The sequence below is a fragment of the Pristis pectinata genome, chromosome 9 (genome assembly GCF_009764475.1).
Source record: "Pristis pectinata isolate sPriPec2 chromosome 9, sPriPec2.1.pri, whole genome shotgun sequence".
NCBI lineage: Eukaryota > Metazoa > Chordata > Chondrichthyes > Rhinopristiformes > Pristidae > Pristis > Pristis pectinata.
Window position 1 is genome coordinate 202181 of NC_067413.1, and position 26819 is coordinate 228999.

General features: G+C 48.3%; 1 protein-coding gene across 1 annotated transcript in view; it reads right to left on the reverse strand.

The window, feature by feature from the left end:
* The window catches only part of sspo (SCO-spondin), a 358698-nt gene that overhangs the window by 189329 nt on the left and 142550 nt on the right, over nucleotides 1–26819 (reverse strand). Inside the window, 14 exon segments of the mRNA XM_052023421.1 lie at nucleotides 792–838; nucleotides 9021–9190; nucleotides 9589–9668; nucleotides 13122–13292; nucleotides 13832–14002; nucleotides 15125–15199; nucleotides 15658–15840; nucleotides 16616–16780; nucleotides 17158–17204; nucleotides 19411–19663; nucleotides 24300–24470; nucleotides 25190–25381; nucleotides 26033–26124; nucleotides 26575–26700. Of these exon segments, the coding sequence (XP_051879381.1) occupies nucleotides 792–838; nucleotides 9021–9190; nucleotides 9589–9668; nucleotides 13122–13292; nucleotides 13832–14002; nucleotides 15125–15199; nucleotides 15658–15840; nucleotides 16616–16780; nucleotides 17158–17204; nucleotides 19411–19663; nucleotides 24300–24470; nucleotides 25190–25381; nucleotides 26033–26124; nucleotides 26575–26700 (1943 nt within the window).

Genomic DNA, 26819 nt, shown 5'->3' on the forward strand with positions numbered 1-26819 from the left:
CCACAGTCCTGTAATTAGCATCACAACATGACAGTGCTCCTAACTGCCACATTAACCTATCTGGTCTCACCCGATAACAGATATTCCTTCCTCCTTAGCAACTAATAACTTTGTCTTCTCTCTTTCCAAGTTCTGAATAAGTGTTTCTCTTTCTACAGATGCGGCCTGACCTGCTGTTTCCAAGATCTTCTGTTTCTTATTTGCAGTGTTTTATTTTCTTTAGTACAAATTCTGAAGAACTGAAGATTCAGTATGATGTCTGTGATACACACTGATAAGAATCTACCAACCTCCCATTCTTTTTTCAGTCCTTTAACTGATCCTCTTTCCTTGCTAATGTGTTATCTCCAACCCTTTGAGTCCTTACTTCATGTAACCTTTTTGTCAGAGATGACAGTTCAAAAGGCATTTAGACAGGTACTTGGATAAGAAAGTAGAGGAATATGGGCCTAATGTAGGCAAAATGAGATCAGTGTAGACAGGTATCATGGTCAGCATGGACGAGGTGGGCTGAAGGGCCTGCTTCTGAGCTGTATGGTTCTATGACTCCATGACTATATCATGGTTTTTGAAATTACAGACATACTTCACCCACTGGTTCCCTATTATCTACTCTGCTGGTTATACTGTATCTTCAAAAAAATCCATCAGATTTCTCAACTTCCCTTCATGAAACCATACAGACTGCCTTTTCACAGTGTCATTTGGAAAAGCCATTACCATCACCTTGCTGCCAATTGTTTCACTGGTCAGCCACGTACCACAGACCTCAGGCCAGTGCACATACTTACCAGCACAGGGGTGATTGGTGCAAATCAGTTCACCCTCCACACAGGAACTGAAACCAAGAGATAGTAGATGTTAGAACCAAATTGCATCCAAACAGTAGACCTTGAAGCAGCTTTCCCTTCCCAGACCGAGCAATGAGCTGGCAATACTGACTTCACAACAATCTCGTGACTCACTCAGTTAAAATGTAAAAGAACATGGACAATTGCTCAGACACCTCTTTTACCTGTGAACAACTCTCTCAGTCAAATGTTTGCAGTTATTAATTTCTGGTATCTGGGTGTCACTGACAAGGTCAACCTTTATTGTCCATCCCTAATGGCTCTTGAGAAGGTGTTGGTGAATCATCTTCTTGAATCACAGAATTCCAGCTGGTGAAGGTGCAATTGGTCACCGAGGCTACTCCAACAGCACCTCCCAAACCCATAACCTCTACCTCTAACAAGGACAAGGGCAATAGGAAATACCACCACTTGCAGAGAATGGAGGGATATGGACCATGTGCAGGCAAGGGATTAGGTGTCATTAGCTGAATTAGTTTGGCACATCGGGACTGAAGGGCCTGTTCTGCGCTGTTCTATGCACTGAGATCAAACTCACTGTCTGAGAGCGTGTTGGAAGAGAAACTCTCTTCGTGGACGAGCACACAGGAACTGAAGAGAGGGGGTCATCTGAATCGCCTCCTTCCAGGCTGTGGAACTCCACAATTGTCTTCTTTTGAGGCTAGAGAACTAAAGCTGGACCGTGAATCTGTCTTCACTGGAGAAAAGGGTGGTGCCAATGTGGAAAGACGGGAGTGATCTTGGCAGGAAAACAAGCAGTGTTGTCTGGGAGGATTTACCAAGGCCCTGACCACTGTCTTCTCATCCTCAATAATAAATGAAAGGTAGCATGGACTTGTCATAGAAAGACACCATCATATCTATTACAGGATTGTAGTAACATTGTAGTGATGTTCTAAAGGTGAAAGGAAATGGGGTGGTGTCCTTCATCAAGGAGGTACCAGAGCAGTGCTGAGTTGTGATATAGAGGCAGTGGACAGTGATGTGGAATCAGTTGAGGCTGAAGTCAGGAACAGCAGGGGAAGGAAGACACAGATGGGAGTGGTCGACAGACCCCCACAATGTGACCTCTCAATACATCTGAGATAAATAGGGAAATAAAAGCACGTGTTTGAAGGGAACGGCAAATATCATGGGAGAGGTTAACCCATACATTGATGGGATGAACCATACTGGCGAGAGTACTGGAGAAGAAGAATTTGTGGAATGTGTCAGGATTTGATTTTTCGAGCAGTATGTGTGGACTGTACCTGGGGACAGGCTATTTTGGATGTGAGTTTCACCTTGCAGAGTTGGGAGTTGGAGCCAGATTTGGAGTGGGACCTTTGAAAAGGGGAGAATCTCTGTGCGGGTGCTTGTGAGTTTCACCTTGCAAGAGTCTAAGCGAGGTACATTTGCAAATTGTTACCAGTTGATTGGCTTATTAACAGCAGCAAATAAAAGGAAGGCAGGTAGCAGTAGAGCAGCCATTTTGGGAGCAGCCATTGTTGCAATGGACAGGGTTAGAGTGGGGGACTGAGGCTTTGGCTCAAGAGGTGAAGGTAAGTCTCTGGTAAGTTTCTTTTTCTTTGATTTTTCCTTTGGTGCCAGGCCAGAGTAATTAGAATGGCTCCAGGGTCAGTGGTGTGTTCAACTTGTTAGATGTGGGAGTTCTGGGAGACATCCAGTCTCCCTGATAACTACATCTGCACGAGGTGCATCCAGCTGCAGCTCCTTACAGACCATGTTAGGGAACTGGAGCTGCAACTGGATGACCTTTGGCTCCTACGGAAGAACAAAGAGTTCATAGACATGAGCTACAGGGAGGCAGTCACTCTGAGGCTGCAGGAGGCAGGTAGCTGGGTGACTGTCAGGAGAAGGACAGAGAATAGGCAGGTAGTGCAGAGTACTCCTGTGGCTGTTCCCCTCAATAACAGGTATACCGCTTTGGATACTGTTGGGGGAGTGGGGTGGGAGTCTACCAGGGGAAAGCTGCAGTGACCAGGTCTCCGCCACTGAGCCTGATCATGTGGTGCAGAAGGGAAGGGGGGAGAAGAGGAGAGCGGTAGTGATAGGGGATTCCATAGTAAGGGGGGCAGACAGGAGATTCTGTGGATGTGAAAGAGACTCCTGGATGGTATGTTGCCTCCTGGGTGCCAGGGTCAGGGGCGTCTCAGATCAGGTCCACAGCATTCTGAAGGGGGAGGGTGAACAGTCAGAGGTCATGGTACATATTGGTACCAATGACATAGGTAGGAAAAGAGATGAGGTCCTGAAGAGGGAATATAGGGAGTTAGGTAGGAAGCTGAAAAGCAGGACCTCAAGGGTAGTAATCTCTGGATTGCTGCCTGTGCCACATGCCAGTGAGGGTAAGAATAGGTTGGTTTGGTAGATGAATGTGTGGCTGGGGAGTTAGTGCAGGGGACAGGGTTTCAGATTTGTGGATCATTGGGATCTCTTCTGGGAAGGTACAACCTGTACAAAAGGAACGGGTTACACCTGAACTGGAGGGGGACCAATCTTCTTGCGGGCAGGTTTACTAGAACTGTTGGGGAGGGTTTAAACTAGTTTGGCAGGGGGATGGAAACCAGAGTGATAGGTCAGAGGTTGGTGCATTTAGTGTACAAGTAGATGCAGAGTGTAAAAAGACTGTGAGGAAGGATAAGCAGTTGAAAGGAATGTCAGAGGCAAGTTCTTTTTTCCCCCACACAGTGGTGGGTGCGTGGAACATATTGCTGGCAGTGGTGGTGGAGGCAGATACATTAGGGACATATAAGAGACTCTTAGATAGCCACATGAATGATAGAAAAATAGGGGGCTATGTGGGAGATAGATCTTAGAGCAGGATAAAATGTCGGCACAACAACGTGGGCCAATGAACCTGTACTGTGCTGTAGTGTTCTATGTTGTGTAATGAGGAAGAATTGGTAAGGGATCTTGTGGTTGAAGACCCCTATGGTGTAGGGACCACAACATGATAGAATTCCAAATGCAGTTTGTGGATGAACACACAGGTCCATAACCTGTGTCTTCCATTTAAATGAGGGCAATTATAAGTCAGTAGAGGAAGGTGGCAGGTACTCAAACAGTCAGTCTATGATGCTCAGCAAGAGTTTATCTCAATCATAGAGGGACTGCATGAGAAGGGGGCACAATCGTGGTTAACAAAGGAGGATAACGTTAAATTGAAAACCAGGGTACACAAAGTGGCGAGGGCTGTGGTAGAACAGGGGACTGAAGTTTCAGGATTCAGCAGGAAAGGGCTAAAAAAAAAACTCCTAAAAAGGGAGAAAATGAATTTTGAAAAAACTTACATGTAGTAAAATTCAGAAAATTGAGGAACAGGACCTCAACGGTAGCAATCTCGGGATTGCTGCCAGTGCCACGTGATAGTGAAGGTAGGAATAGGAGGAGGTGGCAGATAAATGTGTGGCTGAGAAGTTGGTGCAGGAGGGAGGGTTTCAGATTTCTGGATCATTGAGATCTCTTCTCGGGAAGGTGGGACCTGTACAGAGAGGACGGGTTACACCCGAACCAGAAGGGAGCCAATATCCTTGCGGCGAGATTTGCTAGGGTGGTACAGGAGGGTTTAAACTAGTTTGTGAGGGGGAAGGGAACTGGAGGAGTAGGTCAGAGGAAGAAGGGAATGGGGAAAAGTTAGATCAAACAGGTAGAGAGGCTTTGGGGAAGGAGAAGCAGAATACAGGCTGTAAAAGTAGTAAGGTAGATAGACTGAAGTGTGTTTACTTAAATGCAAGAAGTGTCAGGAATAAGGGGGGTGAACTGAGGGCTTGGATAAGTATGGGGGACTATGATATCGTGGCTATTACTGAGACGTGGCTGACGTCAGGAGAGGAGTGATTATTGAATATTCCTGGTTTTCGGTGTTTTAAGAGGGATAGGGAAGGGGGGAGAAGAGGCGATACTGGTCAGGGACACTGTTACGGCTGTGGAAAAGAAGGATGTTGTAGAAGGATCATCTCTAGAGTCCGTATGGGTGGAGTTAAGGAACAAGAAAGGAGCAGTTACTCTACTAGGAGTATTCTATAGGCCCCCTGGTAGCAGTAGAGATATAGAGGAGAAGATTGGCAGGCAGTGTTTGGAAAGAAGCAGAAATAACAGGGTTATTATAATGGGAGACTTCAACTTCCCAAATATAGACTGGAACCTGCTTAGTGCCAAAGGTTTAGATGGGACAGAATTTGTTAAGTGTGTCCAGGAGGGATTCCTGACGCAGTATGTTGACAGGCCGACAAGAGGGAATGCCATGTTAGATCTAGTTTTAGGAAATGAACCGGGACAGGTGAAGGATCTATTGGTGGGTGAGCATTTGGGGGACAGTGACCATTGCTCCATAACCTTTAAAATTGTCATGGACAGGGACAGGTGCAGAGAGGACAAGAGGTTTTTCAATTGGGGAAGGGCTAACTACGAGGCTATAAGGAGAGAACTTGGGAGTGTAAATTGGGATGTCCTTTTTGAAGGAAAATGTACCATGGGGATGTGGTTGATATTCAGGGATCTTATGCAGGATGTTAGGGATAAATATGTCCCGGTGAGGCAGAGAAGGAATGGCAGGGTGAAGGAACCGTGGGTGACGAGAGAGGTGGAACGACTTGTTAGGGAGAAGAAGGTAACATACGTGAGGTATAAGCAGCAAGGTTCAGACAGGGCCCGTGAGGAATATAGGGTAGCAAGGAAGGAACTTAAGAAAGGGCTGAGGAGAGCTAGAAGGGGACATGAAAAGGCTTTGGCGAGTAGGGTTAAGGAAAATCCCAAGGCCTTTTTCAAGTACGTGAAGGGTAGGAGGATGGCTCGGGTGAAGGTAGGTCCGATTAAGGACAAAGGTGGGAGAATTTGCCTGGAGGTGACAGAAGTGGGAGAAGTTCTCAATGAGTACTTCTCTTCGGTATTCACCAGGGAGAGGGGTCTTGATGATGCGGAAGGGAGTGCTGGTAGGAGTAATGTTCTCGAGGTTGTTGATATCAAGAGAGAGGATATGTTGAAGTTGTTAAATAATATTAAGACAGATAAATCTCCGGGGCCTGACGGGATTTTCCCCAGGCTGCTTCGAGAGGCGAGGGAGGAGATTGCTGAACCGCTGGTAAGGATCGAGTCCTCGTTGTCTACGGGGGTGGTGCCGGAGGATTGGAGGGTTGCGAATGTGATCCCCTTGTTCAAAAAAGGTAATAGGGATAGGCCAGGGAATTATAGACCGGTGAGCCTCACGTCTGTGGTGGGTAAGCTGTTAGAAAGGATTCTAAGGGATAGGATTTATGAACACCTTGAGAATCATGGACTGATTAGGGACAGCCAGCATGGCTTTGTGAAGGGAAGATCTTGCCTCACAAGCCTGATAGAGTTCTTTGAGGAGGTGACCAGGAAGATTGATGAGGGCAGTGCAGTGGATGTGGTTTACATGGGTTTTAGTAAGGCATTTGATAAGGTTCCTCATGGTAGGCTTCTTCAGAAGGTCAGAGGCCAAGGGATCCAAGGAAGCTTGGCTGTGTGGATTAGGAATTGGCTTGCATGTAGAAAGCAGAGGGTTGTGGTGGAAGGAGTGCCCTCGGATTGGAGGGCAGTGACTAGTGGTGTCCCGCAGGGATTGGTTCTGGGACCTCTACTTTTTGTGATATTTATAGATGACTTAGATGAGGGGGTGGAGGGCTGGGTTAGTAAGTTTGCGGACGACACTCAGATAGACGGTGTTGTGGATAGTGTGGAGGGCTGTCGGAGCTTACAGAGGGATATTGATAGGATGCAGAGCTGGGCTGACAAGTGGCAGATGGAGTTCAATCCAGAGAAGTGTGAGGTGGTACACTTTGGAAGGACAAACTCCAGGGCAGAGTACAGGGTAAACGGCAAGGTACTTGGCAGTGTGGAGGAGCAGAGGGATCTGGGGGTTCATATTCACAGTTCATTGAAAGTTGCCTCACAGGTGGAAAGAGCAGTTAAGAAGGCCAATGGGATGTTGGCTTTCGTAAGTCGTGGGATTGAGTTTAAGAGCCGTGAGGTTATGATGCAGCTTTACAAAACTCTAGTTAGGCCACATTTAGAGTACTGTGTTCAGTTCTGGTCGCCTCATTATAGGAAGGATGTGGAGGCGTTGGAGAGGGTGCAGAGGAGATTTACCAGGATGCTGCCTGGATTGGAGAGTATTGAATATGAGGAGAGGCTTAAGGTGCTAGGGCTTTATTCACTGGAAAGGAGGAGGATGAGAGGTGACATGATAGAGGTATATAAAATATTGAAAGGAATAGATAGAGTAGACAGTCAGCACCTCCTTCCCAGGGCACCAATGCTCAAGATGAGACGTCATGGCTTTAAGGTTATGGGTGGGAAGTTCAGGGGAGATGTCAGAGAGAGGTTTTTCACCCAAAGAGTGGTTGGTGCATGGAATGCACTGCCTGGGGTGGTGGTGGAGGCAGATACATTGAACAGGTTCAAGAGCTTGTTGGATAGGCATATGGAGGAACGTGGGATAGAGGGATATGCGGGAGGAAGGGGTTAGGTAGTGTGAGGGTGGTCTGATGGATGGCATGACACGGTGGGCCGAAGGGCCTGTTTTGTGCTGTATGGTTCTATGGTAGTATAAAAAAAACAGTAAAAGTTTTTGTGTACATGTAAATAGTAAGAGGGTGGGTAAGGTAAACGTAGGTCCTCTAGAGAACGAGGGTGGTGAATGAATAACTGCAAAGAAAGAACGGGCAGAAACATTGAATAGATTTATTGCGTCAGCCTTTAAAGTAGGGCATGGCTTTAAAGTAATTGGTGGGAAGTTCAAGGGAGATATCAGAGGAAGGTTTTTTACCCAGAGAGTGGTTGGGGCATGGAATGCACTGCCTGGGGTGGTGGTGGAGGCAGGTACATTGGTCAAATTCAAGAGATTCCTAGATAAGCATATGGAGGAATTTAAAATAAAGGGATATGTGGGAGGAAGGGGTTAGATAGTCTCAGGTGAGGTTTAAAGGTCAGCACAACACTGTGGGCTTAAGGGCCTGTATTGTGCTGTACTGTTCTACATTCTTCACTGTGGAAGACATTGCTAATATCCTGAAGATATCAGATGGTCTGATTTCAAATAACGTGGTAGAACCTTGGTGGATGTGGATAGTGAGGAATGTTGTCAAATGACACAGCAATATATCGGTCAGTTGGAAATTTGGGCAGAGAAATGGCAGATGGAGTTTCTTCCAGACAAGTGTGAGGAATTGCATTTTGGGAGGTCAAATGCAAGAGGAAAACATTCAGTAAATGGCAGGACCCTTAGAAGCATTGATGTACATAGAGAGCCTGTGGAGACATGGTGTCATGACAACAACCTTTCCCTCAATGTCAGCAAAACAAAAGAGCTCGTTATTGACTTCAGGAAAAGGGGCGGCGTACATGCACCTGTCTACATCAACGGTGCTGAGGTCGAGAGGGTTAAGAGCTTCAAGTTCCTGGGAATGAACATCACCAATTGCCTGTCCTGGTCCAAACACATAGATGCCACGGCCAAGAAAGCTCACCAGCACCTCTACTTCCTCAGGAGGCTGAAGAAATTTGTCATGTCCCCTTTGACCCTCACCAATTTTTAATCGATGCACCACAGAAAGCATTCTATCTGGATGCATCACAGCTTGGTATGGCAACTGCTCTGCCCATGACCGCAAGAAACTGCACAGTTGTGGACAGAGCTTAGCACATCATGGAAACCAACCTCCCCTCCATGGACTCTGTCTACACTTCTCACTGCCTCGGTAAAGCAGCCAGCATAATCAAAGACCCCACCCACCACAGACATTCTCTCTTCTCCCCCTTCCATCAGGCGGAAGATACAAAAGCCTGAAGGCACCTACCACCAGGCTCAAGGACAGCTTCTATCCCACTGTTATAAGAATATTGAATCGTCCCCTAGTACGATAAGATGGACCCTTGACCTCACAATCTACCTTGTTATGGCCTTGCACCTTATTGTCTGCCTGCACTGCACTTTCTCTGTAGCTGTTACACTTTATTCTGTATTCTGTGTTGTTTTACCTCATATTACTTCAATGCACTGATGTAATGAAATTATCTCTATGGACAGTATGCAAAACAATGTTTTTCACTGTACCTCAGTACATGTGACAATAATAAACCAATTTACCAATTTCTGGAGGGGGTGTGGGAGGCTTGTTGACCAGGCAGTGCGAGGATGACACTCACCAGTTATTGCACCCATCATCTCCAGGTATGACTATACCCGGTAGGTATCTCTTTCTTGTTACTAGATCAAGACACGAACAGTCCTGTCGATCAACGCATGAGGTTCCATTCTCATTTAACACTTTGCCATTTGTACAGTAACAACCTGGTTCACAGCTCCAGATACAGTGCTACAAAAGAGTAACAGACACAGAGACACAATAGTGATGTGAATACACCATGTATACTAGTGACATGTAGAGAGATGCGCAGTGGGACACAAACACATCAAGCACAGGGAGCAGTGGTTTGGTTCCAACATCTGGTGGTTTCACTCCAGTGAACAGTAGCCTGACCCAAATCAGTCATGGTTTGACCTCTGTCTGTGGTGATTTGACCCCAGCCTGTGGAGTTAGACTCTGGTTTGTGGAGTTTCAACTCTTGCCAATGGAAAGTTGACTTTAGTTGGTTCTGGTTTAGTCAGTGGAGTTTGACTCCAGTTATGCTGGCTTTGAAACATAACCTGATTTGACCATCAAGAGAAGAATATTTTCTTGAACTGCAGCCCAGAGGATAAGGTGATAGTTACCGTGAGGTCGGAGCAGGATCGAGGACAAGCAGGTCCACAGAGGTCATACACAGAACCATTGATAGATGAACAATCTGTCACTGAAATAAAATGGAGCAAAGGTCAGAAAAACTGGTGTGGTCGGAACCTACTGACCCCATTCACCCACTCAACGTCCATATGGACACTTGGAATTAAAATCAGGAGCACTAGAATCACAGAAACTAACAACAAAGGAGGAAGCCTTTCAGCTCACTGTCTTGTGCTAGTCGGTCCAATCCCACCTTCCTCCACTGGGTCCATGGCTCTGTTGGTCACGGCTCTTCAACACATATACAGGTCAACAACATTGTGGGCCGAAGGCCTGTTTAAACGTGGAGAGAGTTTCTACCTCTTCCACCCTTTCAGGCAGTGAGTTCCAGATACCCACCACCTTCTGGGGGAAAACATTTCCCTGTCCTCCCATCTCTCCTTCCACTGATTTCTTTAAATCTCTGGCCTTTGGTTTTGACCCTTCTGCTGAGATAAATAGGCCACTTATTCATTTGAGGCTCCTCAATTAAGTGTCCCCTCAACTTCCTCTGTTCCAAAGGATACAACCCCAGCTTAACAACCTCAGAGTGTGGGCTTCAAGGTGACTGGTAAATAGCAATAGCTGGCTATCTCTACCTTTTGTTACTGTTTTAATTCACCAAGGGAGGGACTTCAGATTGTAGCATGTTGTACTTCGAGTGGAATTAGCTCCTCCCTTAATTCAGAGTACCAAGAGCAATCCATGGCAGAAGAACTCCGCTCCATGGAATGTTCCTCCCACACTATGTGGAAAATCAGGAAGATTTCCAGTGTGAAAAAACAAACTGCTGGAGGCACTCAGCAGGTCAGGCAGCATCTTTGGAAGAAAACAGGTTTCGACCCTAAATGTCAACTGTCCATTTCCCCCCACAGGTGCTACCTGATCCATTGAGTTTCTCCAGCATCTTGTTTTCTTGCTCCAGATTCCAGCGTCTGCAGGCTCTTGTGTCTCCATACTTCCAGTGGACCCAATGACCATGTGTGCAAGAATGTGTCCAACTTTAGCTCCTGACTGATGGCATTGTGCATCTGGAGCTGTGGACGAATTCACTGTGGAACATCTGTGATGCTGAGAACATTGTGGATAGAACAACTAGTAAACTGGTCACAGCACAATCATCGCCTGAACAGGCAGGAAGCAATGGGTGACCATTAGGCAGAGCAGTGGACACAGGCAGGTAGTGCATCAGTCCCTGTGGCCACCCCCCTCTCAAACAGACATACTGTTTAGGACAGTGTTGGGGGAAGCAGCACAGCCCAGTTTGTGGCACTGTGGCTGGTCCTGCTGCACGGAAGGGGTGGGGAAGTCCAGGAGATCTGTAGTGATAGAGAATTTGATTGTAAATGGAGCAGACAGGCATCTCTGTAGCCACAAATGAGGTTCCTGGATGGTGTGTTGCCTCTCTAGAGCCAGAGTCAGGAATGCCTCAAAGAGGTAATGGGACATTATAAACGGGTGAGGTAACCAGCTGGAGGTGTAGTCTACACTGGGACTAACGACATGGGTCAGAGGGATGAGACCCTGCAGTATGAATTGGGGGGGGCTAGGTCAAAGGTTAAACAGCTGGACCTGGGAGGCTGTACTCTTTGGATTACTTCCAGTACCGCATGCAAGTCTCGGCACAGCATGATAGATCCGATGAACATGCGGCTAATGGGATGGTGTAGGAGGGAGGACTGCAGCACTGGACTGTTCCTGGGGACAGTGGGACCTGTACAAGTGGGATAGGCTGCACCTGACCTGAAGCAGGACTAATGTCCTTACAGGGAGGTTTGCTGGTGCTACTGGGGAGCATCTAAACTAATTTGTCAAGGGAATGGGGCACAGAGTAAATGTGCAATTGAGGGGGAGGTGTAGTCAAATATTGAAGGGAAACGATATCAGGCCTCCCAATAGTCAAGAACGGAGGAGTACAGGTACACTGTAAAATAGGAACAGGAGTAAGCTATTCGGCCCCTCAAATCTGTCCCACCATTCAATATGATCATGGATGATCCGTGCTGACCCCAACCTCTCCTCTGTGCCAGTTCTCTATAGCACTCAAATCCTTTCATCTTTCAACCTTTCAAATATTTTTCCATCTCCACTGATAATCTGGCCTCCACTATCACAGTCATACAGCATGGAAACAAGCCCTTTGGCCTAACTCGTCCATGTCTACAGTGTTGCTAAGCGAGCCAGTCCCATCTGCCTGCCTTTGGCCCATAGCCTTCTAAAACTCTCCTACCTTGGGGGCAGAGAATTCCAGAGATTCACCACCTGCTGAGAGAAGAAATTTCTACATACCTCAGTTTTAAATGACCTGCTCCTTATCTAGTAGTTCGAGACCACTTATTCAAGACTCTCCCAGTAGTGAAAACGTCCCAACATCCACCCTGTCAAGCCTCTTTACAATCTTAAATGTTGAAGGATGCTTCATTCATCTAAACTCCAAGGAATACCCCAAACCATTTAGCCTTTCCTTACAGTACAACATTCTTATCCCAGGAATTAGTGTAATGAGTCTCCTTTGAACTATCTCCAATGCTACTTTATCATTTCCTACGTAAGAGACCCAAAACTGTGCACAGTGTTCCAGGTGGAGCCTCACCAACACTTGTACAATTGTAACAAAACTTCTCTGTTTCTAAACTCCAACCCCTTAGCAAATAAATCCCAAAATACCATTTGCCTTTAACTACTTGTTGAACCCACCTGCAAACCTTTTGTGATTCATGCACTAGAACACCTGGATCCCACTGATCTTCACTCACTTGCAGTCTCTCCCCATTTAGACAATAATCCACCTGATTCACGTTACAGAAGTGCAAAACCTCACACTTCCCCATATTAAACTCCATTTGCTTTTCATCCACTCATTCAATCTACAGTATCTGTATCCTCAGAATTACAATGTCCTCAGCACAACATGCCCTTCCACCTATTTTCATGTGCACGAGATTGAGGAGCTTGTATGTGGGCAAGTCACAGAGAGATGTAAGAGCAACAGGGCCCAACATTAACTGCTCTCACATCAGCCTGGCCAGTTGTCACACATTGGAATGGCAGAAATGTAACCTGCAGTTCCAATGTGTGACACAACTGGCCAGGCTGATGTGAGAGCGGTTAATGTTGGGCCCTGTTGCTCTTACATCTCTCTGTGACTTGCCCACATACAAGCTCCTCAATCTCGTGCACATGAAAATAGGTGGAAGGGCATGTTGTGCTGAGGACATTGTAATTCTGAGAATACAGATGTATTGAGTTTGGTGTTTGAGTCCTGAGGGCTGCAGCAGGCCAAGACAAAGAGAAGTTCCTGTGTTCATGTTGGACTTTGTTAAGACAGTGTAAGTGGCCAAAGACAGAGTGGATGGAGAATTTTAGTGACAAACAGGTGGAATCTTGGGGTCACCTTTGTGGACTTCACAGCCCATCAACTCCCCTTCCCTCCCCACATGACCCTTGACCTGCTGAGTGCTTCCATTTCCCCTCAGACCGTTACCTGGGCACTGCCCTTTGGAGCACAATTCGGCTGCGGTACTTGGACCCACGCAGAAATCTCCATCACCCTGCGGAGCCGGGCTGTCACAGACTCGGCTGCGAGATCGCACACCCTCCCCACAGGTCCGTGAGCAGTCTGTCCACAAGGCCCAGTCACCCCAATGCCCAGATCCTGCAATGAGTTAGCTCAGCATCACTTGAACAAAAACACCCTCAACAAGAAAAGGAATTAGAAATTAAACCGATCAGCATTTAGCAGAGTAGAGACCTTTATCCCAAACTCCAACTGGGAATGGCAAAGACCTCCAGTCCAAAGATCATACAGGATTCACATTCACCGATCAATGGAATGACTCTGTACTTGCAAGGACACACCCCTCCACCACTTCACATCCCACCACATTTATTCCCACTCTCCCTTCACTCTCAAACCCTTTAGTATCCCACCCAGTCTAATCTCATCCCTTCCTCACTCCTTACACAATAATATTCTGTCTGGTCTAATCCCTCTCTCCCCCTCACTGATGTCGTCCATCATTGTGCCTTGCCCCAAATCAGTGCCTCCGATCCCTGCCCCTTTGATCTCTCCCGCTCCCCCAATACTCCACCTGCCTCACAATCTCGTCTCATTGATCTCTATTCCTCTCCTCCTCTGGATACCCCTTCCCCTCCTGTTTAGGCCTCCCTCTCCCCTCCGTTGCTCGCACTCACTGGCACAGGGCTGTGTGTTGCAGGGAGAACCTTCCTGTTCAGGGCCAGCACAGGGCAGACCATTGCCAGAGGCAGGGGGGTTTGAACAGAATCGGAATCGATGTTGCTCTCCTCCTCCACATGAAGTGGAACAGTCACTCCACGGAGACCAAGTTGACCAATGACCATTCACTATGAAAGAAGAACATTGGTTAATCTCCACATCAATGTACTTTATGTATCAGGGTCTGAGAGAAGGGACAAGGTGCAGGGAGGGTGGGGTTAGAGTAGGCCGGAGGGATGAGGGGTGTCCACAGTCAGGCGGCGGGGCAGTTGGGGAGTAGGGGCTCAGGGTCAGACAGTGGGAGCAGGACAATTGGGGAGTTAGGGAGTGGCAGAGGGGGGAATCAGGGGGTTCAGGGTCAGACAGTGGGAGTGGGACATTTGGGGAGTTAGGGAGTGGCAGAGGGGGGATCAGGGGCTCAGGATCAGACAGTGGGAATGGGACATTTGGGGAGTTAGGGAGTGGCAGAGGGGGGATCAGGGGCTCAGGATCAGACAGTGGGAGTGGGACATTTGGGGAGTTAGGGAGTGGCAGAGGGGGGATCAGGGGCTCAGGATCAGACAGTGGGAGTGGGACATTTGGGGAGTTAGGGAGTGGCAGAGGGGGGATCAGGGGCTCAGGGTCAGACAGTGGGAGTGGGACAATTGGGGAGTTAGGGAGTGGCAGAGGGGGGATCAGGGGGTTCAGGGTCAGACAGTGGGAGTGGGACATTTGGGGAGTTAGGGAGTGGCAGAGGGGGGACCAGAGGTTCAAGGTCAGACAGTGGAGCAGTGTTAGGATGGGAGAGGGGTCTGTGAGGAAATAGATTATAAGGGAGGGTGTGGAAGAGGACAGAAGCCAGAGGAGGGGTCACTGTCCAAGGGGGGAGTGCTGTTATGGATCCAGTTGGTGGGGGGGTGGGGGGTCACAGTAAATAGGAAAGTGAAGCTGTGGGTTGTGAGAGAGGAGTTTGGGGGGTACTGACAGTCGACAAGGGCAGGACCACGGGTCAAAGCCTTGCCACCTGGGTCAGGGTTTCACAGGTTCTGGGGGAGCAGGGGGGGTGGAGGGTGGGGGTCTGACAACCTCCTGGGCAGTGCAGCAAAGGAAGGGCTGAAATCTTTCTCTGTGGTTGAGATTTGGAAAACATTGGGTGGGGAAAGTGTTTGGGATCTTCTGTGGTTCTGCGCAAGTCACACTGAACACGGGCTCATGACCTGGCTTGTCTCTTTAGAGCAAGTGGTTTACATCGAGAGAGAGAGGTTCCTCACCGTCACACAGGAGCTGCGAGCAGTTTCCAATCTGGCCACTTAGGCAATAGCTGAGGACAGAGAATATATATTTATCTGTAAAGGTTGTCAGACCCAATCACAGACACTGATCCAGACACAGGCCCAGATCCAGACAGAGACAGAGACCTAGAAAGAGGTAGAGACACAAACACTGACCCGGGCACAGCAACAGGACCTGGTCCCCACCCTGTGTCCCACCCTACTCCAAGGTGAGGGGGCAGTTCCCCACTACTCCCACTTCCCCACTGTGTTTACTAAGGGTCCCCAACAGGAAGAGAAACTTCCACTCACCAGGTGTTGCATCCTCTCACCACACTGGCTCCAGGACGATAAATCTTTCCTCCTTCGATACACGGACACTCAGCAGTGGGAATGCACAGACCATCCTGGAACATATCGACAGCTGGATCTAACATCCTGCAGCTCTGGCAACTGGAAAGAACTCAAACCCAACCCTATCATCTACTCGCCTCATCAGCCACATCCTCTCCTATTCAACTCCTAATGCCAGCCTCCTGCTGAATCAAAACAAGGGATTCGCTTGCTCACCTGTAGTACCAGCCCCTCTTGGCAGAAACACCCAGGACTGCATCTCCTGTTGGACACATTGTTCGCCCTGAGCTCTGTGCACGTCACAATTCCACCAGCACAATCTTGCCACACCATCCCATCAGAGCAGTTGGAAGGGGACTCTCCTGTAAACATCAGAGCCATAAAAGCTGGGATAAGTGACTGACTGCAGACCTCCATTAGCACAGTAACATTACAACAGCAGGAGTGACCCACACATGGTTTCACCTCCACCATTCTCCACCCGTCACATTACCCACCCCCTGACACTCCTCCCCCAACCAGTATTTCTCCAATGCCCATTTCTCTGAGTCACACCCACTTGGGGGTCAGTTAACTTACCACATGGGTGGAGGTTACAACTCATCAGCTGACTGCCTTGCGAGGAAGCGTTCGATCGCGTCCGATTCCTGAACCCCGCTCCACAAGACACTGAACATTCAGACCAGGGCCCCCAGTCACTCCACACATCTGGGAAAGGTGGGGAGCAACGAAGCCAATTAGAGCTACTTCAACACACAGTTAAGTAGAGTTAGCCCTGGAGTGGGGGCCACTTATCCTCCTTCCCAAATAAGAACAGATCACTAGACCAAGCCAGATCAGTGCAGTGCGAAAGAAAGATCAGCAGGTCCATCGAAAGGGAAGCAGAGTTGATGTTTCAGGTTGAAGACCCAAGTCCTGACATAAGTTCATCAACCTGAAATCTCGACTCCAGTCCCCACTCCACAGATTCTGGCCGACCTGCTGAGGGTTTCCACATTCAAGGGTTTCTGTGGTCGCATTCGGAGCTGTGAGGCAGAGGTTCTATTAACAGCCCAATTGCATGCGCCATTGCAACAAGTAGCAACATGTGACAATAATAAAGCAATTCCAAATCTCTAATTGGTTCTTCCTACCCACCGTCACAGAGCTGTAGGCTGCAGTGGTCGGTCTCCATCTGGGGGCCCTGGCAGTCTCTGCCGCCACCACCGGAGGGTGTGGGCAATCGGTACCGGTGTCTGGATCCAACGTCACAGGTTTTACTGCAGTAACTCCAGGCCGTCCACTGGTTCCAGCCACAGTCCACTGGAAAACACCAGGAGAACCACTGGACAAAGACTGTCAGAGCAGCATGGATAACCAGGGCAGTGGTGGTGGGGGTAGGGGGGATAGGGGGTATGGGTAGGGGCAGAGGGCAGTTGGAGGGAAGGGCAGATGGGACAATGGGGAAAGGAGGATGAGGGAACTGAGAGGGAAGCAAGTTGTAGGAGGGGGAGAGTGGGAGGAGTTGTGAAGAATAGAGATGCCAAGGGACAGGAGAGGGGCGAGAGGTGGGTGCAGGGGAAAGGCCAGAGGGATGAAGTGAAAGGTGGGGAGTGCAGGAAGAGGATTGGGGGAAATGTTATAACTTCATGTAACATTACACTCAGTCACACTGAAAATCCAGTTACTTTGGTCAGTACCTGCACAGGGCTCGATCCCACACACCATTACTCCAGATAGACAGGTACTGCAACAAAACAGCAACAATGAAAAACAACAGAGTGGGAGAGCTCAGGCTCACAGCAATGCTCCAAGTACGACTGTAATGGAGGGGCACACACCAGGAATGAGGCAGAGTGAATCAGGGCATGGGTGGGAGCAACTGGGCTTCATCCTGTGTTGCTGAATCTGAAGCTGTCTGACCAACAATCTTCAGAACCTGCTGTTCCTCCTAATCTGGAGAAGCCAAAAGTAACTGGTCTTTAAAGGCTGCATCTAACATTTGTAACAAGACAGGTGAATTGTTTGATCTGACAGCTGAGATGCAAAAGTGGTTGGAAGTTGATTAAGACTGGGGACTGAACATTCTTCAGGTTAATAGGCAGGAAGGAAAAGAATGAGATCAGTACAATAACCCTAAATGACCTTCGTCATAGACCTACTGCAGCCCCCAAAGACAGTAGCTTCTATAAAGACAGCAGTGCAATCTATAGCAGTGCAAAATGAAATGCTGACGTGACAATAACAGAATAACTGAGAGAGGTAGAGTTAAGAGTCTAAGAATGTGTCAGCACCACTGGGAAGGGGATGTGAGGGAGGTGATTGGTTCAGGAGTCTGAGAGCAGTGGGGAAGAGGCGATTCGAGTCTGGTCATCCGGGCTTTCAAGCTGCTGTATCTTCTCCCAGAAGGGAGAAAAGGGAATGGCCTGGATGGACGACATCCTTAATGATACCATTAGCCTTCCTGATGCAGAACACCGTGAAGATGGACGGGATGGAAGGAAGTGATGAGCCAAGATGGGTTAGACTGCAGGAAACATTTCCCGTATCGAAGGTAGAGGACATAGAACCCCTCTAAATCTCTTCCCCCTTACTCGAAATCTGAGGGGGACATTTTTTTCAGCCAGAGAGGTCGAGTACCTGGAATACACTGAGGAGTGGTAGAAGCTGGGTTGCTGACAGCATAGCCCACGGTCAGTGTTGAGCCAAGGAGACTGATTAAGTGATCGGCAGAGACACAGACAGCAGAAAATGTGCCCCTTTAGCAGAGGGTTCAGGTCTTTGACCAGAAGTTATATTTTGGTAGGAAGAATGACGAGGCAATGTTTATTAGAGGATGCAGTTCCAAAAGGGTATGGGGGTAGGGGGGGGAGGTGTCAAATAATTGCAACACGACTTACACTTGTACTCAAAGCCCCTACTCTTGTTTCTGTGTTGAACCAGTGCTGTTCCTTCCCTGTGAGTATGTGTGATGGGATGGTGCAGAGGGAGCTTCACCCTGTGTCTGACCCCGGGAGTGTGTGATGGGACGGTATGAAAGGAGCTTCACCCTGTGTCTGACCCCGGGAGTATGTGACGGGACGATGCGGAGGGAGCTTCACCCTGTGTCTGACCCCGGGAGTGTGTGACGGGACGGTGCGGAGGGAGCTTCACCCTGTGTCTGACCCCGGGAGTGTGTGACGGGACGGTGCGGAGGGAGCTTCACCCTGTGTCTGACCCCGGGAGTGTGTGACGGGACGGTGCGGAGGGAGCTTCACCCTGTGTCTGACCCCGGGAGTGTGTGACGGGACGGTGCGGAGGGAGCTTCACCCTGTGTCTGACCCCGGGAGTGTGTGACGGGACGGTGCGGAGGGAGCTTCACTCTGTGTCTGACCCCGGGAGTGTGTGACGGGACGGTGCGGAGGGAGCTTCACCCTGTGTCTGACCCCGGGAGTGTGTGACGGGACGGTGTGGAGGGAGCTTCACCCTGTGTCTGACCCCGGGAGTGTGTGATGGGACGGTGCGGAGGGAGCTTCACCCTGTGTCTGACCCCGGGAGTTTGTGATGGGACAGTGTAGAAGGAACTTCACTCTGTGATCGACCCCGGGAGTGTGTGATGGGACGGTGCGGAGGGAGCTTCACTCTGTGTCTGACCCCGGGAGTGTGTGATGGGACGGTGTGGAGGGAGCTTCACTCTGTGTCTGACCCCGGGAGTGTGTGACGGGACGGTGCGGAGGGAGCTTCACCCTGTGTCTGACCCCGGGAGTGTGTGACGGGACGGTGCGGAGGGAGCTTCACCCTGTGTCTGACCCCGGGAGTGTGTGATGGGACAGACAAAACATGCTGTAGCAGCAGCTGAGAGTGTAATGCTGTAGGGACTGGGAGTGAGACTGAGGCAGGGGGATTGGGGCTGAGGGGAGGTGTTTATCCCAGTGAAGATGGAACATTGCCCCACTGCTGGGTCTGACACGTACCAGTTGTTACAGGGGTCCCGGGGAAGGCTGTGACCAGGGGGCAGCCAGTGACCCTCATGGAAGCAGCTGCAGTCCTGCGGGGTGAGACAGGAGCCGTTCTGCAGCATCAAGCCTTGCACACAGTAGCAGCCGTCGTAACACTGAGTGGTGCACTCGACATCAGCTGCCAGGTCTTGACAAGCCCGGGGGCACGCTCCCCCTGACTGGAGACACTCCTCCGCAGTACGGTACGTCATTCCCTCCGGACAGAGCTCTGAAACAGGAACAGGGAGTCAGAGGAGATGCAGATGGGAGAGGTCATGGCAACCCAACCCCTAACGCCAATGAGACATCCAACCCCCTCACCCCTATCCAGTGAGACATCCCAACCCCCCACCCCTCCCCAGTGAGACATCCCAACCCCCCACCCCTCCCCAGTGAGACATCCCACCCCCCCATCCCCCAGTGAGATATCCCACCCCCCACATCCCGCCCACCATTCCCCTGGAGCGGCAGAGACTGAGAGGAGACCTGATAGAAGTTTATAAAATTATAAGAGGTGCAGACAGGGTGGACAGGCAGAGTCTTTTGCCCAGAGTAGGGGTGTCTAAGGCTAGGGAACAGAGGTCTAAGGTGAGAGGATGGAGATTTAAAAGGGATCTGAGGGGTAGTTTGTTCACACAAAGGGGGTGATATCGGGAACTCACTGCCAGGGGAGGCGGTGAATCCGATACAGTTACTGCTTTTCAGAGACATTCAGACACACACTTAGACAAGGAAGAGAAGGACACGGTCCTAACGTGGGAAATGGGTGAGAAGGTCAGCAAAGGTGTGATGGGCCAAAGGTCCTGTTTCCCTGCTGTACGATCCGACTCTCCAGCAGGCAGAGCCTGCTGCCCCAGTGAGACAAACACCACACCGGTAGTTGTGGAGAAGGACAAGACCGGACCTCAGGGGCAAGTGGACCAGTAGGAGAGGGATAATAACAACAATGGGATCTGGGGAGAGTGGATCAGGAGCACGTGTTATTGGGAAAATCCATCCCTGACACCTCAAGACCAGTTGGTTAGAGTTCAGGACCCACATATTCCTGTGAGGAAGAAAGACAAGGATGGCAAGATTTGGGAACCTTGGATAATAAGAGATGTTGCAAACTTAGTCGAAATGAAAAAGGAAGCATATGTAAGATTTAGGAATCTGAAATTATAGAGTCATAGAGCACTACAGAAAAGTAACAGGCCCTTTGGTCCATCATGCCGACCTGATCTTCAGCCTAGTCCCATCTACCTGCACCTGGACCATAGCCCTCCAAACCCCTCCCATCCATGCACCCATCCAAACCTCTCTTTAATGTTACTTTAACCAGCATCTACAACTTCCGCTGGCAGCTCGTTCCACACTCGCACCACCCTCTGAGTGAAGAAGCTCCCCCTCAGATTCCCCTTAAATATTTTACCTTTCACCCTAAACCTCTGATCTCTAGTTCTAGTCTCACCCAACCTGAGGGGAAAAGACTGAATGCATTCACCTTATCTAAAACCCTCATAATTTTGTATACCTCTATAAGATCTCCCCTCATTCTCCTGCGCTCCAGGGAATAAAGTCCCAACCTATTCAACCTATCCTTATAACTCAGGTCCTCAAGTTCCAGCAACATCCTTGTAAATTTTCTCTGCACTCTTTGAAGCTTATTGATATCTTTCCTGTAGGTAGGTGACCAGAACTGCACATAATACTCCAAATTCAGCCTCACCAGCATCTTTTATAACAACGTAACATCCCCTAAAGGCCCTGATTTATGAAGACCAAAGTGCCAAAAGCTCCCTTTACGACCTATCTACCTGTGACACCAATTCCAAGGAACTATGGAGCTATATTCCCAGGTCCCTCTGTTTTACCGCACAACTCAGAGCCCCACCATTCACTGTGTAAGTCTTACCCTGGTTTGTCCTCCCAAAGTGCATCACCTCACATTTGACTGCATTAAATTCCATCTGCCATTTTCCCAGCCCATTTTCCCAGCTGGTCAAGATCATGCCGCAAGCTTTGACAGCCTTCCTCGTTGTCCACTACGCCCCCAATCTTGGTGTCATCCTCAAATTTGCTGATGCGCTCCACCACATTATCATCTAAATCATTAATATAGATGAAAAACAACAATCACCCAGCATCGATCCCTGTGGCACACCACAAGTCACAGGGCTCCAGTCAGAGAGACAACCATCTACTACCATCTTCAACCTTCTCCTGCTAAGCCAATGTTGAATCCAATTGACTACTTTGTCCTGAATGTCAAGCGAGTTAACCTTCTGGAGCAGCCTCCTGTGCAGGACAAGGCCTTGCTAAAGTCCATGTGGACAACATCCACTGCCTTTCCCTCATCGACCTTCTTGGTAACCTCCTCGAAGAATGCTAAGAGTGGTTAGACATGGCCTACCACACACAAAGCCATGTTGACTGTCCCTAATCAGGCCCTGTCTATCCAACTACTTTCACTTTCCCACATCAGCCTAAGTTTTTTTTCAATCTTTTTATTAGTTTTCAAATTAATACAGATTAATATATAGCATCAATATTTATACATGTAATACAAAGAGATCAGGATAACGATCATGGCATAGATCATAAAGAACAATAAAATATAAAAATAATCTGTAGATCCAACGATCTCTTAGTAAATGAATATAATATAAAAGAAAGGAAAGAAAAAGATTTATTATATAAATTTAAAAAAAAGAAAAAAAAACCCAAAATCAGTAAGAAAAATTGTAAACAATATAAACTAAACTAAACTGAAAAATTGCAAAACAAAAACTAACAAAAACAGAAAAAAAAACTGGGCTAAAATTTCTCAGTAGAAACAAAGCAATATTATGTCATCAGTTCCGTTCCTCTAAATTAGAAAGTTATTGAAAGGGGATCTACATCATGTGAAAATATTGAATAAATGGACTCCAAATATCTTCAAATTTAAGCAAAGGATCAACAGTACCACTCCTAATTTTTTCCAAGTTTAAACATGATATAGTTTGAGAGAACCATTGAAAAGTAGTAGGGGGTATTGGATCCTTCCATTTAAGCAAAATGGATCGTTTGGCCATTTGGCACAAGTTTGAATCCAGCATCATTTTCCATGGGCTTTCCCTCTCCTTATCAAATGCCATGTGGGACCCTGTCAAAAGCTTTGCTAAAATCCAAGGAACTTCACCAAATACACGTGTTGCCTCCTTAAACGTTGGTTAGACACACCATCCCTCAATCCAGGCTGATTGTCAGACTGACTGACTTGCACTACCTGAATGTTGATTTATTTCAGCCCACTGACCTTCCACTGAATTTAGCCTGGGTTAAGGGATGGTGTGTCTGACTAACCTGACCTGTCTTCCAGCCCTCCAGACCCCTCCTGTAGCCACAGAGCACTAGGAAATGACTCGGAGAGAACTCTCCTCTCCTCTCAGTGGGAGAGTCTAGGATCTGAGGGCACAGCCTCAGAATAAAGGGACGTCTCTTTAGGGACGGCACAGTAGCATAGCAGTTAGCGCGACACTATTACAGCGCCAGCGATCAGGGTTCGATTCCCGTTGTTGTCTGTAAGGAGTTTGTACATTCTCCTGTGTCTGTGTGGGTTTCCTCCGGGTGCTCGGGTTTCCTCCCACATTGCAAAGATGTACGGGTAGGTTAATTTGGGTTTAAAATGGGCAGCGCGGACTCGTTGGGCCGGAAGGGCCTGTTACCATGCCGTAAATAAAATTTAAATTTAAATTTAACTGAGATGAGGAGGGATTTCTTCAGCCAGAGGGTGGTGAATCTGTGGAATTCATTGCCGCAGACAGCTGTGGAGGCCAAGCCATTGATAGATTCTTGATTGGTAAGGGGATTAAGGGTTAAGGGAAGAAGGCAGGAAAATGGGTTTGAAAAAAAAATCAGCCATGATTGAAGGGCTAGAGCAGACTCGATAGGCCAAATGGCCTAATTCTGCTCCTATATCTTATGGTCTCCCCTGCTTCCTTTAAGAGTCTGGGATGGGTATTTTATCTCACTCTGGTAATTTATTCTCTTTTGTTGTCTCTGACCAGGTTTATTAGAAGATCCCCTTTCAATAACTTTCCAACTTAGAGGAACGGAGCTGACGACATAATAATGCTCTGTTTCTACTGAGAAATTTTAGCCCAGTTTTTTTCTTTTTTTTTGTTGTTTGTTTTTTTTTTGCAATTTTTCAGTTTAGTTTAGTTTATATTGTTTATAATTTTTCTTATTGATTTGGGGTTCTTTTTCTTTCTTTTAATTTATATAATAAATCTTTTTCCTTCCTTTCTTTTATATTATATTCATTTACTAAGAGATTGTTGGATCTACAGATTTTTTTATATTTTATTGTTCTTTATGATCTATGCCATGATCGTTATTCTGATCTCTTTGTATTACATGTATAAATATTGATGCTATATATCAATCTGTATTAATTTGAAAACTGATAAAAATATTGAAAAAGAAAAGAAAGGTTTATTAGCACAGTGTGAACAAAAAGCAAAGTTTTCCCACTGTACCTCAGTACATGTGACAATTAACAAACCAATTTACCAGTTTATTAAAATGTCTGTGGCACTTTGTTATGGTGAAGTATTCACTTAGAACCATGGCTACGTGTTCTGACCCTTGTGACCTTCCTGCTCCCAAAGGCCCCACACACTCCACCGTGACGTTTTCCCCAGCAACCACCTGCTTTTCCTTGATTTTACTTGCCAAAATATTTTCATTCACCCTCTTTACCTTCTTATTCTTTTTACAACACTGGTTATCTCTGAAGGAAAGACAAGGACACAACGAATGCCCTCTCTAGTTATTGCAGTTCAATAATCTGTGGTCTTCAATCACTTCAAGATCTGACAATTTGATGCAGGCTGCCTTACTGTCACACGGCTGGGTGTTGCAGTCCCGTGTCTGGATGTGAGGTCCCACGCACTTGGCTTCTCCGTCACCTGCCACTGGATTCATGCAGCTTCTATTTCTGGTCTGGACTCCAGAATTACAGAGGGAACTGCACTTGGACCAGTGACTCCAGGGATTCCACCGCCCTGGCACTGGAAAACAAAACACAGTGCCCCTCGTGAAACAGCCCAGAGACAGAGCCACCAACCATGGTGGAGCAACAGGCAGTGGTTCACAACAGCCTCGCTCTCCACCCCTCCCTCCCTCCCTCCCCATCCCTCCTTCTCTCCCAATCACTCCCTCCCCATCCCTCCTTCTCTCCCAATCACTCCCTCCCCATCCCTCCTTCTCTCCCAATCACTCCCTCCCCATCCCTCCTTCTCTCCCAATCACTCCCTCCCCATCCCTCCTTCTCTCCCAATCACTCCCTCCCCATCCCTCCTTCTCTCCCAATCACTCCCTCCCCATCCCTCCTTCTCTCCCAATCACTCCCTCCCCACTCCTCCCAATCACTTATATCCCTCCCTCCCCAATCATCCCTCCCAATCATTTCTTCTATCCCTTCCTTCACAATCATCCCTCCCTCCCTCCCCATTCATCCCTCCCTCTTCTCCCAATCACCCTATCCAACCCTCCCCCCCTCTCTCACACAATCACTCCTTCCACCTCTCCCTCCCATCCTTCCTTCCCCACCTGCATGGGTTTTAACAACTATCCTGTTGCACACTTACACAAGCTCTTCACCTGCCCACACTCTCACAATTGTTAAGCACCAGCTAACGAGCATGTGCCTGTCTACAATGACCAGCCGTGCACACGTTCACGGCACACACAGCCCTGACCAGTGCCTACACTCCGGTACAGAACCCACCAGCACAGGGCTGTGTCACACACTGTTCCTCCTGGACACTTTTCCCTGGGCAGCCGGCCTCAATACCACCAGGACCATGACACTCTCGGAACCGCCTCCTCAAGGAAACTTCATCCACATCATGGAAGCAGGTCCGGCTGCAGGGTGACCACAAAGACCACTCACTCCAGCCTTGGACAGAGACCCCAGCATCTGAGCAGACCACAGGAGAGAGAAATAAAACTGTGGTGAGAAGGAGGGAGCAAGGGAGAGGCAGAGGGAGGGAAGGATGAGGAGGCAACGGACGGAGTTGGAAGGGAAGTGAATAAGGGGAAAGATGGAGAGAACAATGCAGCAAATAAAACACACAGTGTGAGAGACAAAGAAAGGCACCAGAGAAAGACGTAGATGTACAGAGAGGGAGGACCAACGGGATAGAGGCAGACAGCAGAGACAGTGAGATTGGTCTAAATATCTGGAATACAAGAGAAGGGGCAGGAAAGTGCGAGAGAACGAGTGATTCATGGAGTGAGATGAAACCAGAGAGTCAGAGGGGTGGGGGAGCAAAATGGAATGAAGAGTAAGAGGGAGGGATGGAGGGAGGGTGAGAGCCAGGGAAGGAGAGGGACAGAGATGATATGTGGGGGAGGGGGGAGTAGGAGGGAGGGAATGATGGAGATGGAGAGAGAGGGAGTGACTGAGGGCCAGAAGGACATAGTGACAGCCAGCCAGGTGTGGGAATAGGGACACAGGAGATGGCAGAATGCTGGAGTCTGGAGCAACACACAATCTGCTGGGGATAGGGCAGATTTTGATGGACGGTACACCTTGGTTCAACCACTCTCTGAAGTGAGGGGCTCTTACCTGAGCCACACGTTGTGTAACAGCCCTGCACACCCACACTGTCCCCCACACAGGGGGCACCATTGTTTGAGGCAGTGGGATTTGTTGGAGACCTGGGGAGTGAACACACAGGATTGGGTAAGGGTCAGGCAACAGGGTACACTGTCATTATACAACAACAACGACGAAGCAAAAGAACACATCCCTGGGGAACTGCCTGGATCCAATGCACTCAGTCCGGATACAGAGGGTCTGAACAAGTCCTACTTGTCGGGAGGAATATCTATCCTGTGGAATTTTTGCAACGTCGAACTTGATCAGACCATCCAAACCTCCAAACAAGAATGTGAATAGAGTAAATTGAGATGGGAATGAGACAACAGAGAGTACAGAGAAACCTTAGGGTGCAAGTCAACAGTTCCCTAAAAATAGTGATACAAGTAGACAGGGAAATGAAGAACGCAGTTGACATGTTTGCCTTCACAGGCCAAGGCAATGAGTGTAAGAACTGGGATGTCACGTTTCAACTGTGCATAACATTATTTGCTGTGCATTGTTCAAACCTGTATCGCTCCTGAACTCCAACACCACATCGAGGGTAACACTGTGTCCACGGTGACCAAGCCGACCAACCACAATCAGTGGGACAAAGTGAATCATCACAGGTCAGGTGGCCGAGGTGACAGACACTGTTGGCAGAAATCAGCCGTTAGCTCAACAGAACATCACACATCAACCTCACTCAGCAAGGCACAAGTATAATGGCTGCTTAGGAGGGGATGGCATTGGTGTCAAGGGAAAGCTGTTA